At 50.1% G+C, this 15,580-nt stretch overlaps 1 protein-coding gene across 3 annotated transcripts in view; it reads right to left on the reverse strand.

The window, feature by feature from the left end:
- PHF19 (PHD finger protein 19) overlaps positions 1-15,580 on the reverse strand; it is a 34,904-nt gene that overhangs the window by 15,175 nt on the left and 4,149 nt on the right. Inside the window, exons 1-3 of one of the 3 annotated variants that reach the window (XM_003264068.3) lie at positions 6,267-6,572; positions 3,726-3,926; positions 3,150-3,231 (exon numbers count right to left, since the gene is read on the reverse strand). In XM_003264068.3, coding sequence (XP_003264116.1) covers positions 3,150-3,231; positions 3,726-3,911 — 268 coding nt within the window. In that variant the 5' untranslated portion in view covers positions 3,912-3,926; positions 6,267-6,572. Of the gene's footprint in view, positions 1-3,149; positions 3,232-3,725; positions 3,927-6,156; positions 6,214-6,266; positions 6,573-15,580 lie in introns of those variants that run through there. The other 2 variants (XM_030817716.1, XM_030817717.1) reach the window with 2 other exon arrangements.

Raw genomic sequence — 15,580 nt, forward strand, 5'->3', positions numbered from 1 at the left:
CATCATGCTGCCTCTCCTGCCTTATTTAACTTGTTTTGTTAAATGGTTATTTTTTTAAAACTTTGTTATGGGATAATATAATTTGTTTGTTTTATTGAGATGGAGTCTCGCTCTGTTACCCAGGCTGGAGTGCAGTGGCGTGATCTTGTCTCACTGCAACCTCCACCTCCCTGGTTCAAGCAGTTCTCCTGCCTCAGCCTCCTGAGTAGCTGAGGTTGCAGGTGCATGCCACCACGCCCAGCTACTTTTTACATTTTTGGTAGAGACAGGGTTTTGCCATGTTGGCCAGGATGGTCTCAAACTCCTGACCTCAAGTGATCCACCTGCCTTGGCCTCTCAAAGTTCTGGGGTTACACACGTGAGCCACTGCGCCCGGCCTAGAAGTTATAATGAAACTCCATCTTCTCATCACTTATGAACTCATGGCCAATCTCGTTTCTACTATATTCCCACCTACTTCTCCTTCCTATAATTATTTTAAATTGAGTCCCAGATACCCAATAGTTTTTCCATAAATATTTCAGTATGTATTTGTGAAAGATCAAGACTCTCTTTTTAAAAAACATAATTAAAACACCTCTACTGCACCTAAAAGTTAACATAATTGCTTAATATCATTAACAAATTCAGTTAATGTTCTCATTTCCAATTGTTTCTTAAGTACAAATGCCTTAACAATTTTAAGTCTGTTCTTTTGAATCAAAGTCCCCAAGTAAAGTCCATACATGGTGACTGACTGATGTTTTTAAAATTGCTTTTAATCTACAGGTCCCCTCTCCATCTCTTTTTTTCTTTGCATTTTATTTTGGTTGAAGAATAAATATGTTTTTATGTGTAAAAGGTTTGTATGTATACATTTTGATACGTGTTTGTCTTATTTCCCCGGCATGCTGAAAATTTTGTAAGGGTAGAAATGGTATCTCTTCGGCCGGGCGCAGTGGCTCACGCCTGTAATCCCAGCACTTTGGGAGGCCAAGGCGGGCGGATCACAAGGCCACGAGTTCGAGACCAGCCTGCCCAATACGGTGACATCCCATCTCTACTAAAAATACAAAAATTAGCCAGGCGTGCTGGCACGTGGCTGTAGTTGCAGCTACTCGGGAGGCTGAGGCGGAAGAATTGCTTGAACCTGGGAGGCGGAAGTTACAGTAAGCCCAGATTGCGCCACCACACTCCAGCCTGGGTGACAGAGCGAGACTCTGTCTCAAAAAAAAAAAAAAAAAAGAAAAAGAAATGGTACCTCTTCATCTCTGTATCTCCAAGACCTCATAAAGTGTGGCATGTAACAGGTGTTCCAAGACATGTTTGTTGAATATATGGCCAGGCAGGAATGTTGCCTCTTATTCTTGAACATGCTCCCAGGAAGGTGGTGCCCACAGTGCATCTCAGTAAGTCCTCACTGGCTTAATGAAGCAATGGATCAATAACTACAGTGGTGCTCAGCCTTATGCTCTCATCTCAGGAGATGCCAGAGGGTCACCATTCTGCCCGGAAGGGGCAGTTCTGGCTAGGAGACAAGCCATTCTTCAGGTGATCACTGTGGGTACCTCCAAGGAGCCTGGTATGTGGTGGGCCTCCACAGGAGGTCAGCTAAGGTGCATGGTCTTCTCCGTCTGGCTCCTTATGCTTTCAATAAGGGGGTAAACCAGGAAAGGAGATCCTCATTGCTTCGGATATTTATATAATACATTTCAGGGGTTGGAGAGGAATCGGTCTGCACTGGCCACAACAATTTCTTGGAGAAGGGGGCAATCTGAAAGCTTTACTAACTGGCTGGGTTCTGCGGCCTCTTCTTGGCAGGCTTCTTGGAATCATCTCTTACTGTAACAAATTCTTTTTTTTCTGAGACAGAGTCTCGCTCTGTTGCCCAGGTTGGAGTGCAGTGGTGCAATCTCAGCTCACTGCAACCTCCGCCTCCCGGGTTCAAGCAATTCTCCTGCCTCAGCCTCCCGGGTAGCTGTATTTTTAGCAGAGACAGGGTTTTCCTGTGTTGGTCAGGCTGGTCTCAAACTCCTGACCTCAGGGGATTCACCCACCTTGGCCTCCCAAGGTGCTGGGATTACAGGCATGAGCCACTGTGTCTGGCTGGTAACAAAATTCTTGAGTAACAGCTTCCCTAAAACCAATAGTACTGAGCTAAGCATTTTACATGGATTAGCTCACCTAAGCCTCCCAACCACCCTATGAAGCCAGTACTTTCACTATCACCTCTCACATGAAGAAACTAAAACTCAGAGAGGTCATATTACTTGCTCCTGCAAATGCAGCTAGTAAGTGGCAAAGCTGGAACTTGGTCCAAGGTCCACCTGACCCTAAAACCTGCTTCTTAGCCTGCTAGGGGCCATGTCTCTTCTCCTGTTAGAGTATAAATGGCAAACAGGTTTCTCCTCTCATGCCAACTCTGATTGACAGGTAGTAGCTGCTTGGGGCTCCAAGTTGAAAGTACATGTGTTGTCAATGGCTACTGATGTCTGTTGTGTGTATGGGAAGGGAGAATGGTGGCAAATATGGCCCTGACTTGCCATCTTTGTAAGGGAGAGATGTCAGCTTTCTGAAGGCAGGGATGGTACCCACCCCAGATTCCTTTCAGCCCTGAAATCTGGTCTAGCTCCATCTAGCCATGTCCATCTTCACCCTGCCTGGCTCATCTCTGCTTTATTGGTTTTTCTCCCATTCCTCCCAACTCCTTGCCCCGTGGAGAGGGCTGCTTCCACTAGTTTTATTCATGTGTTAAATCAGGGACACTGTGCTTGCATCTAGAGCTGACAAATCTGATTATCTGGGCATGCCCCCTTTTCTAGCCCAGACTGACCCAGAGCTTTGAGCGGCTGGAGCTGTAGTGCAGCCAGGAAGCAAACACAGGCCTGAGGCCCAGTCCTGGCCCTCCCAGCACCTCCCTAAGCTACCTTCCCCACTTGCCCATCCTCCCTCCTGGGGTATGAATTCTCAAGGGGATGACTGATGTCCTAAGTACCTTCCCAAGTCAATATACAACCAGATTTGATCATCATCACAGGTGGGCTTGGGGTTCATGGACAAGGGCAGATGCCAGGAGTAAGAGATGGAAGGAGAGAAGGAAGAAATGAAGGCAGCAGAGGAGAGAAGACCTGGGGAGGTTGGGGGCTACCCGAAATGTTAGGAAAACTCACCATGCTGTATGTCCTTCCATAGGACCCAGTATTTGGAATTATCTTCGAAAGTCACGAGGCAGCTTTGCTTAGAGCTGCTGACCTGGGACACGGATAGGAAGGAGCAAGTGAGAAAGGGCTGGGGAAAAGCCAACCTGGAACATAGTCTTCCTCCCCCATTTTTGTCTCCGTATGCTCCAGAAAGCAGAGCTAGAAGGGGAAGGAGAATGGCAGTTCCTGGACAGGGTGTACTCCTAGTCACTGGAGTCATACAGCCAGGGACCAACGGATGGCAACTTGGTCAGAATGTCGAGGACAGAAGCACAAGTCAGATGCTCCTCTGTGATCCTCTCAAATCTGACTTTTCTGTTTTGTAGGCTCTCAGAGCACTTTTCTAAAGAACTGGTTGGATGATGTTGACCCTAAGGATGGTGCCTGCAAGACCAGGCTCTGGCCCCTCCCACCATGAGCTTTGGGCATGAGGGACAAGAAGGGAATTCTCCAGCAATCCCCCTGTCCCCTGGTCTGACAGCCAGGCTGGAACATGAGCAGAGAGATTCTGAGTCTGAGAACAGGGGCCAGAAAGGATGGGTTTACCCTCTTGATCTTCCCGAGGTAGTACAGGCCATCTGTCCACCGGCACAGCACATACTGGCCCTCTGTCAGTTTGGACATCAAGTCTTTGAAGTTGTTCTTGACCTTTGCCAGGGCCCCCTTGTTGGGGAGGTGGCTGGTGGCACCATAGGAGTCCCGAGTCCCTGGATCCAGAGCTCGATTCTCCATCAGCTTCCCCTGACACTGGGAGAGAAAGAACAGGGTTTTTGCTTCTTGCTTCCCTGCTTCAGAAAGCCCATCGGGGAAGGAAGGAAACCACCATTTCTGTACCCTGTGCTATAAGCCAGACTTGGTTATTATCTCACTGATTCCTCGTGACCATCCTATGAGGGAGACATTATTATTATTCACATCTTACAGATAGGGAAACAGCTGCGGCAAGGAGAAGAGGCTGATGGGCCAAAGGCAGAGCCATGGCCCATACCACACTACCTTTTAAAGAGAATGGATCTCTCAACCCACACAGAACAAAGTCCCCTACCCAATGGGCCTGAATCACTCCCTGTCTCAGGAGGCTGGGGTTTTATTCCTTAAGCAAACACACTCCACGTGCTCTGGATGGAGGATCTTCTCCAGGCAAGCAGCTGGGTTTTATTTTTACCCCCAACCCCTGCAACCATCCCTACCCTGAGATCTGTCCAGAGAAAACTCACCTAGAAAGGAAAACTGGGTGGCTTGTAGCTAGTGTAGACTGGGTCATCTGTCTTTTGTAATCCCCCCTTCTGTTCTCAATTATGAGATGATTTAATGGAAACCAATTCTGGGACATTTAAACCCACTTATGCTTTCACCCAGATAACACATTTGCTCCAAGCAGTGAAGTCATCCATCCCCATGCCAGCCTCTCCACGCCTGTCTCTCACCATCCTATTCAACGTGCAGTTCACCCATCGATTTCTCTCTCCCTGCCAGTGGCACTGCCTTCATGCATCTCAAACTCCTCCAAGCAACGAGTTGCCACAGCTGGCCCATTTTAAGAGCCATGATTTCTGGCTTTGCAGCTCTAGCTTCCATCCTCCTGCCCTGGTCTGAGTTCAGGCCTCATCTTTTGCTTGGGCCATTCATTCATTCATTCACCCAATAACAGTTTCCTGGGCCTTGTGCTCACCTCCAGTAGGCACCTAGGGTGGGGAACGGCACTACCAGCACCCAGTGCTAAACAGGCCGCCCCTGCATTCCTGCCTCTCCACCAGACTCTTCCGCAGGGCCACCAATTTCCTTCCAAAAACCTTCTGGGGCTCCCCACTGCCCTCACTGGTGCTCAAAGCCGTTCCTAACGCCCCCTCCTTCCCTGCTGGGCTCACCTGGCTCCATGTCCCTCCACACACTCTCCACTACAGCCACACACAGCCTCGCTCTTTCCCCCGCGCGCCTACTCGGGTCTCCTCCTTGTGGCCATAGCGCTGGGCACCTGGTGTTATGATTATCTCTTCACAGGGAGAGAGTCCAGTGCCTGTTTCTGTGTGGTGCGTGTGTGTACTCCTGTGAGACTAGGCAGGATGATGTCTACGGCATTGTGCCAGGGAGTGTGTGAAGCTAAGTATGTGCGGGGCCCTGGGGAGAGCCGGGCACTGCAGGGGTCTCGGCTCCCCAGATGGTGGCGTGGCCTCCATCGACCCTCTCCAACCCCACTCCCATCTCCTTTTTCTCCAGCGCAGAGCGCACAGGCTCCCGGGCAGGGGATGAGGTCTGAACCCCTGTCCTCTCCCTGCCACCTGGCTCGCCCGGCGCTGCGAGGTCCCCGCCCGCCCGCCCGGCCAGGGGCCAGGCCGGGGCCGCTGCAGGTTCACAAACTGACACTTCCTCCCCCGCTGCGCCTCTGGGAGCCGGCCGGGTCGCCGCACCCGCCTCCACCCTGGCCAGGCGGGGGCCCCCGGGTGGCGCCCCCCCAGCCCCCGCCTCCGTCCTCCCGGAGCGGGCCCCCGCGGGCTGTGATTGGCTGATTCAAACCCATTTGCAAAGAAATGCCTGTTTGCGGGTTCCCGTCTGCGTCCAGTTCAAATCCGCGGCACCGGGAGCGCGGGGCCGGGCGGGGGCAGGAAGCGAGGATGATTCATGCGCCGGGGCCTCTCCCAGGGCGGCCGTTGGCTTTTTAAAAAGGGTGTTCAGGAGGGGGTAAAAAGCTTGCAGAAGCACCCCCTTCGGGTTCAGCGCTCCTCTCCTCAGTCGCTCGGACGCCAAGCCTCCCCCATCCCAACCCTGCCACAGCCTGACTTCGGACGTGAGCGAAATGCCAAACGCCCGTCTGTCCTTCCCCCACCCCGACAGGAAAATTAAAGATCGGGGGCGAGAAAGAACGACCTGTCACCCACGCCCCCCGGGGCTCGGGAACCCGGGTGGGCCCCTCTGCCCCGTAGGTACCCTGCACCCCCCCGTCCCCACCCCCGAGCGACCCGCTCCGCAGGAGTCTCACCCCCCGGAGGCGTTCGGGCCGCCAAACTTCAGGGAGATTTCGAAAAGAGAGGGATGAAGGCCGAGAGGGGAGAGCGTGGCGGGGAGTCCGCCCAACAGCGCAGAACTCACCGCGAGGCTGCGTGTCCGCCGGTCCCACTTGGAGTCTGGCCACCAGGCGCATCGGTGGCGGAGGCGGCTGCGCTCGGCCCGCGGCTGCCCGGCCGAGTGTCCGCCCGTGGGGCCGGGGTCGGGGTCTCGGCGGGGGCGGGGCGGGGCGGGGGCGCCGCGGGGAGGAGGGGGAGGCGGCGGAGGGAGGGGCCGGGGCGCTCAGGAAGGGGCCCCCCGGGCGCGGGGCGCCATCTTTTTCGCGTTTTCCCGCGAATTATTGACGTCCCGCTTATGTAATTAGCAGAGGCCGCGCCGGCCTCGCCATTGGAGCCTGCGGCCGCCGGGCTCCGCAGCGCCGCCAGCCCCGCCCGCCCCCGCCCGCCCCGCGGGCGCGCATCCTCCGCGGCCACTAGCCCGGACCCGGGCCCCCCGCCGAGGAGCGGCCACACCGCGGCGCACACGGAGACGCCAGGCAGCGTGCATGGCGCACACGGCCGCTCGCACACTTGTTGAGGAAACAGCTCTGCGCGCAGGCACCGGCGGACCCTGGCACAGACACACAGCAGGGCGGCGCGGACCCTTGGCGCAGACACACGCAGACACAGACCGAGGACGCCCAAACGGGCCACACAACACCTTGCACTAACAGCACAGGCGTTCGGCACAGAGACACAGCACAAGTATAATGTAGATACACAACACACAGTGCACAACGCACACAGGTCAGAACACACTACAGCATGTACAGGACACAAACACACCACAAAGAGAAGTACTGTACACACCAGCCGTAGGCATACACAAGGGGGAACACACTGTACACAACAGAGACACACAACAGAACATGCATGTAAGGTAGACGGACATAACACATAAAGCCACAACACAGTAACAACACCGACGGGCAAGAGACACAAGTTTTCCTGAAAAGGTGACATTCAGATAGGTTGTGGAAATAGGTTGGTGGGTGTGCCAGGTGGAGGGAATTCAGTGGGCTAACAATGCAATTTTTAAAATACAGGTTAAGGATATCAAAAGGCAATTCACAAAAGAGGAAACCTACATGGCCGAAATAGCCCCAAACAACAAATTGCGTAGAGACACAGTGCACAGAAATACATGGCACAATCGCAAATATATACCACACGCATAACACGTCATGTAAATAAAGGGCAGACAATGAAAGACAACATGCACAGAGTCATAGGAATGGCAGATGGAGGCAGTGGGCAGAGCTCCAATCATAGGGTCCCTGCTCTGGGGGGAAAAGGCAGACATGGCCCCACCCAGACTCACTCTTGGGGGAAGGGGGGAAGAACACTTACCAAAAACCCCACCCCCATCCTTGCCCGCAGTCCGCAGCGCCCACCTCTGTGGCTACCATCCCACTCTGCAGACACCCCCACCAGACAGGGCTATGTGCTTTCATGGGTGTGGCCAGTGGACAGCACCTTCCCCCAGAGCCTTCCCTGTTCACTGTCAGTTGCTCACTCTGGGCCCTCTGCCTCCTGGCCTTGGAGCATGATCTGTGCAGCCCCCCACCTCACCTTCTCAGCAGAGATCCAGGAGTTCTCTCACCTCCTTCCTCACTTCCTTCCGCCCCTTGATCCTCCTGCTCTCACCTGCCTCACTGCCCCATTCTGGATCCTGGCGCCTCAGCAGAACCTAGCACTGCTGAGTACCTACCTGAACCTGGAAGGAAAGCCTGGGAGCAGCCCCATGGCACAAAATCTCCCAGTCCTGGAGAGCACATTTTCAAGTCCCAAAGTGGCCCTGGGATTGTGCTACTTAACCATGTTCTGCCAAGATAACGTGTGTCCAACACGGGTAGGGCTGATGATGGGAGCAGAACACTCCCACTAGCTTCTAAGCTGCCTGGGTCTGCCTTCAGGATGCTGGGGGACAGAGATGATAGAGGGAATTGCTCACCTCCGAGGCTACAGGCCAGCTCCACCCATTACTGGCCATGGGAGCCTGAGTGTGTCACTGATTTCTTTTTTTTTTGAACAATTCTTGCTCCCCAGACTTTAAGTCTTAAGCCTCCGTGTCCTCACCTAAATAGAGTTCTTGGGAAGGTTAGAGTTAATGTATGCAAAGCCCCTGGTGCCCAGTAGGTGTGCAGTAAGTGATCATTGTATTAATACTTTGTTAAGAAATTCTGTATTCAGAATCTTGATTGCCCCACTGTGTGGGACTAGAGCGGGGGGATGTGAGACACACAGGTGGATGGGAGACACACAGGTAGATGGGAGACAAGGAACTGGCAATCTCTTGGAGGAGGCGGTGTTGATGCATAGATAAATAAGAGGGGATTGTGCTGTGAGCTGCACATGGAATTGAATTGTCCTGGCTTCAAGTCCAGCTCTGCCTCTGAGCCAGGGCGGGGTCTTGGGTTAGCTAGACCCTCCTGCACCATGTTTCTTTATTTGTTGAAAAGAGGATAATAATACTACCCATCTCGTGGGGCTATTGCATAAATGTTCAAATAAGACAATGAAGGAGCAGGTGCTTTTGTAAACTAAAAAGTTTGATATGCAAAATAAGAAGTTAAAACACTACAGAACAGGAAATTATAAATGCCACAAGAAAGGTACAGTGTCACCAGTGATTATTTAGAGGCAACTCTAAATTTGAATTGAGGAAAGAGAACAAGTTTCCCGGAAAAAGTAGCAATCAGTTAGGTTGTGGAAATAGGGCGGTGGGTGTGCCAGGTGGAGGGAGTTTAATGGGTTGACTAACAATCCAATTTTTAAAATATGGGTTAAGGATATCAACAGGCAACTCACAAAAGAGGAAACTTAAATGGCTAAAATAGCCTAAAATGTGAAAGGATGTTCAACCTTGTTGGCCACGTGAGAGATGCAAGTGAAAAGAACTGTGATACACAATTACACATCCACCAGATGGGCACAGAGTCAAGTTTGTCAGTATGGGGAGTGGGGGGTGAGGATGTTGCACAGTTGGAACCCTCAAATGCCTATGGAGATATGAACTGGTAAAACGATTTTGGAGAACAGTTTGGCAACATGTAAGAAAGTGGAAGATACTCATAGCTACAATTCAATGACTCCACTCCAGTCATTCAGCACATAATTGTGAAAATTTAGAAATTAATGAATTATCCATGAACAGCAGTCCAGATAGGATTAGATGCCTGTAATCCCAGCACTTTGGGAGGCCAAGGCAGGTGGATCACTTGAGGTCAGGAGTTTGAGACCAGCCTGACCAATATGGCGAAACCCTGTCTCTACTAAAAATACAAAAAATTAGCCGGGCGTGGTGGTGTGTGCCTGTAGTCCCAGCTACTTGGGAGGCTGAGACAGGAGAATTGTTTGAACCTGGGAGGTGGAGGTTGCAGTGGGCGAAATAGTGCCACTGCACTCCAGCCTGAGTGACTGAGCGAGACTCCGTCTCAACAAACAAACAAACAGCAGACTAGATAGATTAACTGTGATCTAGTCATACAATGGAATAATATACTGGGAGTAAAAATAAACTAAGTCTGTAGCCTCAACATAGTTACACCCTAGGAAAAAAACTAACATCAAGATGTAGCATAGGTACAGTGTGACACAAATGATAAAAAATGTTTCTTAACGCATTCAGCTGGGCCAGCGCTTTGGGAGGCTATGGTGGGAAGATCGCTTGAGCTCAGGAGTTCAAGACCAGCCTGGGCAACATGAAACCCCATCTCTACTAAAAATACAAAAATTAGCTGGGCATGATGGCATGCACCTGTAGTCCCAGCTACTTGGGAGGCTGAGGTGGGAAGATTGATTGAGCCCAGGAGTTTGAGGCTGCGGTAAGCCATGATTGTGCACTCCAGCCTGGATGACAGACAGAGACTTTCTCAAAAACAAACAAACAGCAACAGAAAACCCAAAGAAATACAAAATAAGCTATGTAGATATTTTGGGGCTACAGCCAGGTAGTAAAACTATTGAAACATGCATGGGAAATCAAAGACCCTAGATTTAGAATAGGGTAGACTTTGGGAAGGGAGGGACAGGAATGAGATCAGAAGGAAGCACACACGGGGTTTAATTCTTTTTTTTTTTTTTTTTTTTTTTTTTTGAGACAGAGTCTCTCTCTGTTGCCCAGGCTGGAGTGCAGTGGTGTGATCTCTGCTCACTGCAAGCTCCGCCTCCCGGGTTCATGCCATTCTCCTGTCTCAGCCTCCTGAGTAGCTGGGACTACAGGCACCTACCCCCACGCCCGGCTAATTTTTTGTATTTTTAGTAAAGACGGGGTTTCACTGTGTTAGCCAAGATGGTCTCGATCTCCTGACCTCGTGATCCGCCTGCTTCAGCCTCCCAAAGTGCTGGGATTACAGGTGTGAGTCACCACGCCCGGCCCACAGGGGGTTTAATTCTATCTGTATGTATTATTTCTTAGAAAAAAAATTAAAATCTGAGGCAAGTATGACCGAGTGTCAAGATGTAGCAGAGCTAGGTGGTTGATCTATAGTTGTTCTCTCTGATCCTTCTCCTTCTCAGGTCTAAAACTTTTCCATGTTTGAGATATTTGGTGATTTTAAAGATGGGAGGGGCAGGAAGCTATGAGGAGATTGCAGCAGAGGAGGTTTTGATTATAGCATTGCTTGTTAGGTGTGCAGGGTGGTTACAGTGCACAGTGTCCCCTCATGCATGGGACTGATCAGCCTTCTTATTTGTTTGTTTGTTTGTTTGTTTATTTGAGATGAAGTCTTGTTCTGTCACCCAGGCCAGGGTGCAGTGGCACGATCTCGGCTCACTGCAAACTCTGCCTCCCAGGTTCAAGCAATTCTCTTGCCTCAGCCTCCTGGGTAGCTGGGATTCCAGGTGCATGCTATCATGCCTGGCTAATTTTTGTATTTTTAGTATAGACGGGGTTTCACCATGTTGGTCAGGCTGGTCTTGAACTCCTGACTTCATGATCCACTCGCCTTGGCCTTCCAAAGTGTTGGGATTATAGGTGCGCACCACTGCGCCTGGCCCACCCTTCTCTTTTAAGGCTTGTCACAGCTTGGTGAGCCAGGTGTGGCAGGCATCGGGTCCATTTTGCAGGGGATGAAATGGAGGTTTGGAAAGGTGTAGTGACATACTCAGTGTCACTCACAATAGAGAGTCAGGGCTTGTCCCCTCTGCTCAGCAGTGTCTCAGCACCTGTCTTTCCAGGGAGACCACCAAAGGGCCAGAGAGCCCTGAGAGAAGGTCCCCTGCCTCCCAGTAATCCATCCTCTTCCTTCTGCTATGCTATTCTATGTTTTCTTTCAATTAAGGACAATTTGGAAAATGTCAAAAAGCATGAGGAAGAAAATAAAAGTAACTTGTGATCTTCACTGTTACTTTTAAAATCAGATTTATGGAAATATACTTCACATATGACAAATTGACTTATTTAAAATATACAGTCATTATTTTGAGAGAACATAATTTTCTTTCAGAAATACCTATTTGAATACCAAACACGTTAGCCTATATGAAAGTGCTCTACAGCCCAGCACAGTGGCTCATGCCTGTAATCCCAGCACTTTGAGAGGCTGAGGTGGGCGGATCACCTGAGGTCTGGAGTTCAAGACCAGCCTGGCCAACATGATGAAACCCCATCTTTACTAAAAATACAAAAATTAGCCATGCATGGTGGCGGCCACCTGTAATCCCAGCTACTTGGGAGGCTGAGGCAGGAGAATCTCTTGAGCCCAGGAGGCATAGGTTGCAGTGAGCCAGTATTGTGCCATTGCACTACAGCCTGGGTGACAAGAGCGAAACTCCATCTTAAAAAAAAAAGTGCTCTACACAGAAGAGGCTTTTCACAAATATGAATAATTATTATTACATGATTTTTGGAAGTAATTATTATGCAGGTGACCAGTTAGACGAGCCCATGTTTTATGGCCTGAATTTTGGGGTTGGTTTATCATGTCCTCAGCATGGAGGTGTAGAGAGTTTTCAGATTATAGTAGAAGCACAGTTATTAACACCAGTTTTAAAAAAATGATTGCCAGGGTCGGACTGTGACCTGTTGGCATACCTGTGGCCTTGGTTAGCTGCCAAGCTATAAACACCTTTACCTGTGGCTTTTGTGGGGAAATGAGAGAAGTCTGCCTGCCTTCTCTGTGAACCCAGGGGGTGTAGAAAAAATGGAGCCTTCACCAGACACTGGAAATCCTGTTTCCCTGCCTTGCCAGCTTGCTGTGGAACCAAGGATCCCTTCCCTTGTCTAAATTTTAGTCTCCCCATCTGTTAAAGTGGTGGTTTGTTCACCCTTTCAACATAGTGCACATGTGTAGGGAACCATGCTAGGAGGCAGGCACCATGCTAGGAATGACAAGTGTGGCATGAAGATGAATAAGATGCAGCCTTTGACCTCAGGAAGCTCCCGGTCCAGCCAGGCACGGTGGCTCACGCCTGAAATCCCAGCACTTTGGGAGGCTGACGTGGGTGAACTGCCTGAGCTCCGGAGTTCGAGACCAGCCTGGGCAGCTTGGTGAAATCCCATCTCTACCAAAAATACAAAAAATTAGCTGGGCATGGTGGCATGCACCTGTGGTCCTAGCTACTTGGGACCCTGAGGTGGGAGGATCACTTGAGCCTGGAGGCAGAGATTGCAGTGAGCTGAGATCGCACCATGCACTCCAGCAGCCTGGGTGACAGAACAAGACCCTGTCTCAAAAAAAAAAAAAAAAAAAAAAAAAAAAAGAAGCAGCAGCTCCTGGTCCAGAGCTAGGGGGTGGGGCTAGGGGGACAGACAGATTGATAGATAATTGTGGGAGGGTGTTGAGACAAGGAGTGATCAGCTCTGTGCAAACCACAATGACCTCTAAGTTGCCTCTGACGGCCAAATTATTTGATTCTATGAACTCAGTCTAAGCTTTGTTTCTGCCTCACTCGGTAACCTCGGATAGGTCACTTCTGTAATCAGGGCTTCAGACTGACTCACTGATCAATGTATGAAGTCTAGAACAAATGAGTTGCTCCCAGTCATTCTTCATAAAGGATGTTATATAAAGATTTGACCCACCAAAAGCTGCATTGACTATTTGAGAGATATTTTGTCTTCTTGTTTTTATCAATTAGGTCTACATACTACATTCAATTAGAGATTTTGATTGATATGATTAAAACAGTGTGATCATAAAAGACTGACTTAGATAGATATAGTTAATTAAAGATACGTTTAAAGTTTTCCCCACATTAAAATACAGAGGCGTCATTTTATTAATGAACTCCAGTATTTACAAGGCATCCTTTCTGGGGTCAAGCAATCCATAAGTCGATGCGCGTGAGGTGGGTGAGCTCCTGGCCCCAAGACGGGTGTGTAGGAGAAAGAGGAAATGTATGAGAGCTGTTGCCCGGGAGCCAAGGCTCTTGCTGGGCATTTCATGAAGGAGACAAGGTACAACCAACTGCCCAAGATATAGCCAGAGGAGAGCAAATAAGAAGAGAGTGGATACAACAGGGTCATTTGTATGATTCAAATAGTATTGGTGGAACTGAGGTTTGAACCCAGGTGATATGGTGTATTCAAAAGCTAATGCCAGGCCGGGCACGGTGGCTCACACCTGTAATCCCAGCACTTTGGGAGGCCGAGGTAGGTGGATCACCAGAGGCCAGGAGTTTGAGACCAGCCTGGCCAACATGGTGAAACCACATCTCTACCAAAAAATACAAAAAAAAAAATTAGCTGGATGTGGTAGTACACGCCTATGATCCCAGCTATTCCAGAGGCTGAGGCATGAGAATCACTTCAACCCTGGGGGCAGAATTTGCAGTGAGTTCAGATAGCGCCACTGCACTCTGGCCTAGGAGCGAGACTCTGTCTAAAAAAATAAAAATTAAAATTAAAAAAAAGCCAATACCAGCCACTCCTGTAAATCCCAACTACTTGGGAGGTTGAGATGGGAGGATCATTTGAGGCCAGGAGTTCAAGACCAGCCTGGGCAACATCGCAAGACCATAGCAAGGTGGTGATATGCACCTGCAGTGCCGGCTACTCGGGAGGCTGAAGTAGGAGGATTGCTTGAGCCCAGAAGTTCAAGCAGGCAGTGAGCTATGATTACATCACTGCACTCCAGTCTGAGCAACAGAGTGAGACCCTGTGTCTTAATGGAGGGGACCTTCCAAGTCAAGTTGTCCAACTTCTCATTTTCAGATGGGGAAACAGATATCTAGAAAGCAGGAGAGGTCCGGCGCAGTGGTTCACGCCTGTAATCCCAGCACTTTGGGAGGCCAAGGCGGGCGGATCATGAGGTCAAAAGTTTGAGACCAGCCTGGCCAACATGGTGAAACCTCGTCTCTACTAAAAGTACAAAAATGAGCTGGGCATGGTGGTGCGTGCCTGTAATCTCAGCTACTGGGAAGGCTGAGGCAGGAGAATGGCTTGAACCCAGGAGGCGATATCATGCCACTGAACTCCAGCCTGGGTGACACAGCAAGACTCCGTCTTAAAAAAAAAAAAAAAAAAAAAAAAAAGAAAAGAAAAAAAAGAAAGCAGGAGAGGTCTGGCCAAAGTCATGCAGGAAAGACTCATTCAAGGTGAAGTAGTAAATCAGCATATGAGCCATAAGTGGGTCCAGGCCTCTGCCCCTCCCCTGCCCAGAGATGTATGCCATGCCACTTTTGTCAGGCCCCCAGCAGTCCTCTTGAGTTTTTATATTGCCAAAATTTATTTTAAAATCCTTCTGTTTGAGTGTTCCGTGACATGTGACCTTCTTATGAGTTTCAGAGGTAATCCCTGCCTGAGTGGAAGAATGCCAAAGTGACCTTCAGGACCTCTTTCTGCTTGGAGAAGTGGAAATTCTGTTGCCAGAATTCCATGGCTCTTTAAAGCTAATCTTCACTCTTTTACAGCTCCCAGAAGGAACTCTCACGTCTGGCCTTTCTCTGTTGTCTGTTCTGCTCCCTGATCTTCGGGCTTAAGCTGGGGCAATAGTTCCAAGCGGTTTAGCTGGGACCATTCAGATTTGTGTCTTATAGCTGCTTCTTCCAAGATTACAATTCAAAGTCCCAGATGCCTCTCCCTGCAGAGGAGAGGGAACATCTGGGCTGGAGCTGCAGGGAGGGAGCCCAGCTGTGTGGGACATCCCTCGGGGTAGGAGCCTGTGAGCTGAAAGCTCTTCATTGCAGATGTGGTTCTAACCATCGGGGTCTGGGTCTCACCCATGAGGCTTCGACAGGCCCCAGGCATGTGTGTGCAGGGAATCTGAACACTCAGCCTGCAGGAAAGAGGCTCTGGGGAGTTATATGTGGCTGGTGTGGTGGCAAGCAGAGTTTGTATGGACATGGAACTAAAATAGAGAGATGCGAAGGCAGCTAGACAGAAAGTGGGTGGGGGGAAGCATTCCAAGGAACAGA

This window comes from Nomascus leucogenys, chromosome 8 (assembly GCF_006542625.1).
Source record: "Nomascus leucogenys isolate Asia chromosome 8, Asia_NLE_v1, whole genome shotgun sequence".
NCBI classification, from domain to species: Eukaryota; Metazoa; Chordata; class Mammalia; order Primates; family Hylobatidae; genus Nomascus; species Nomascus leucogenys.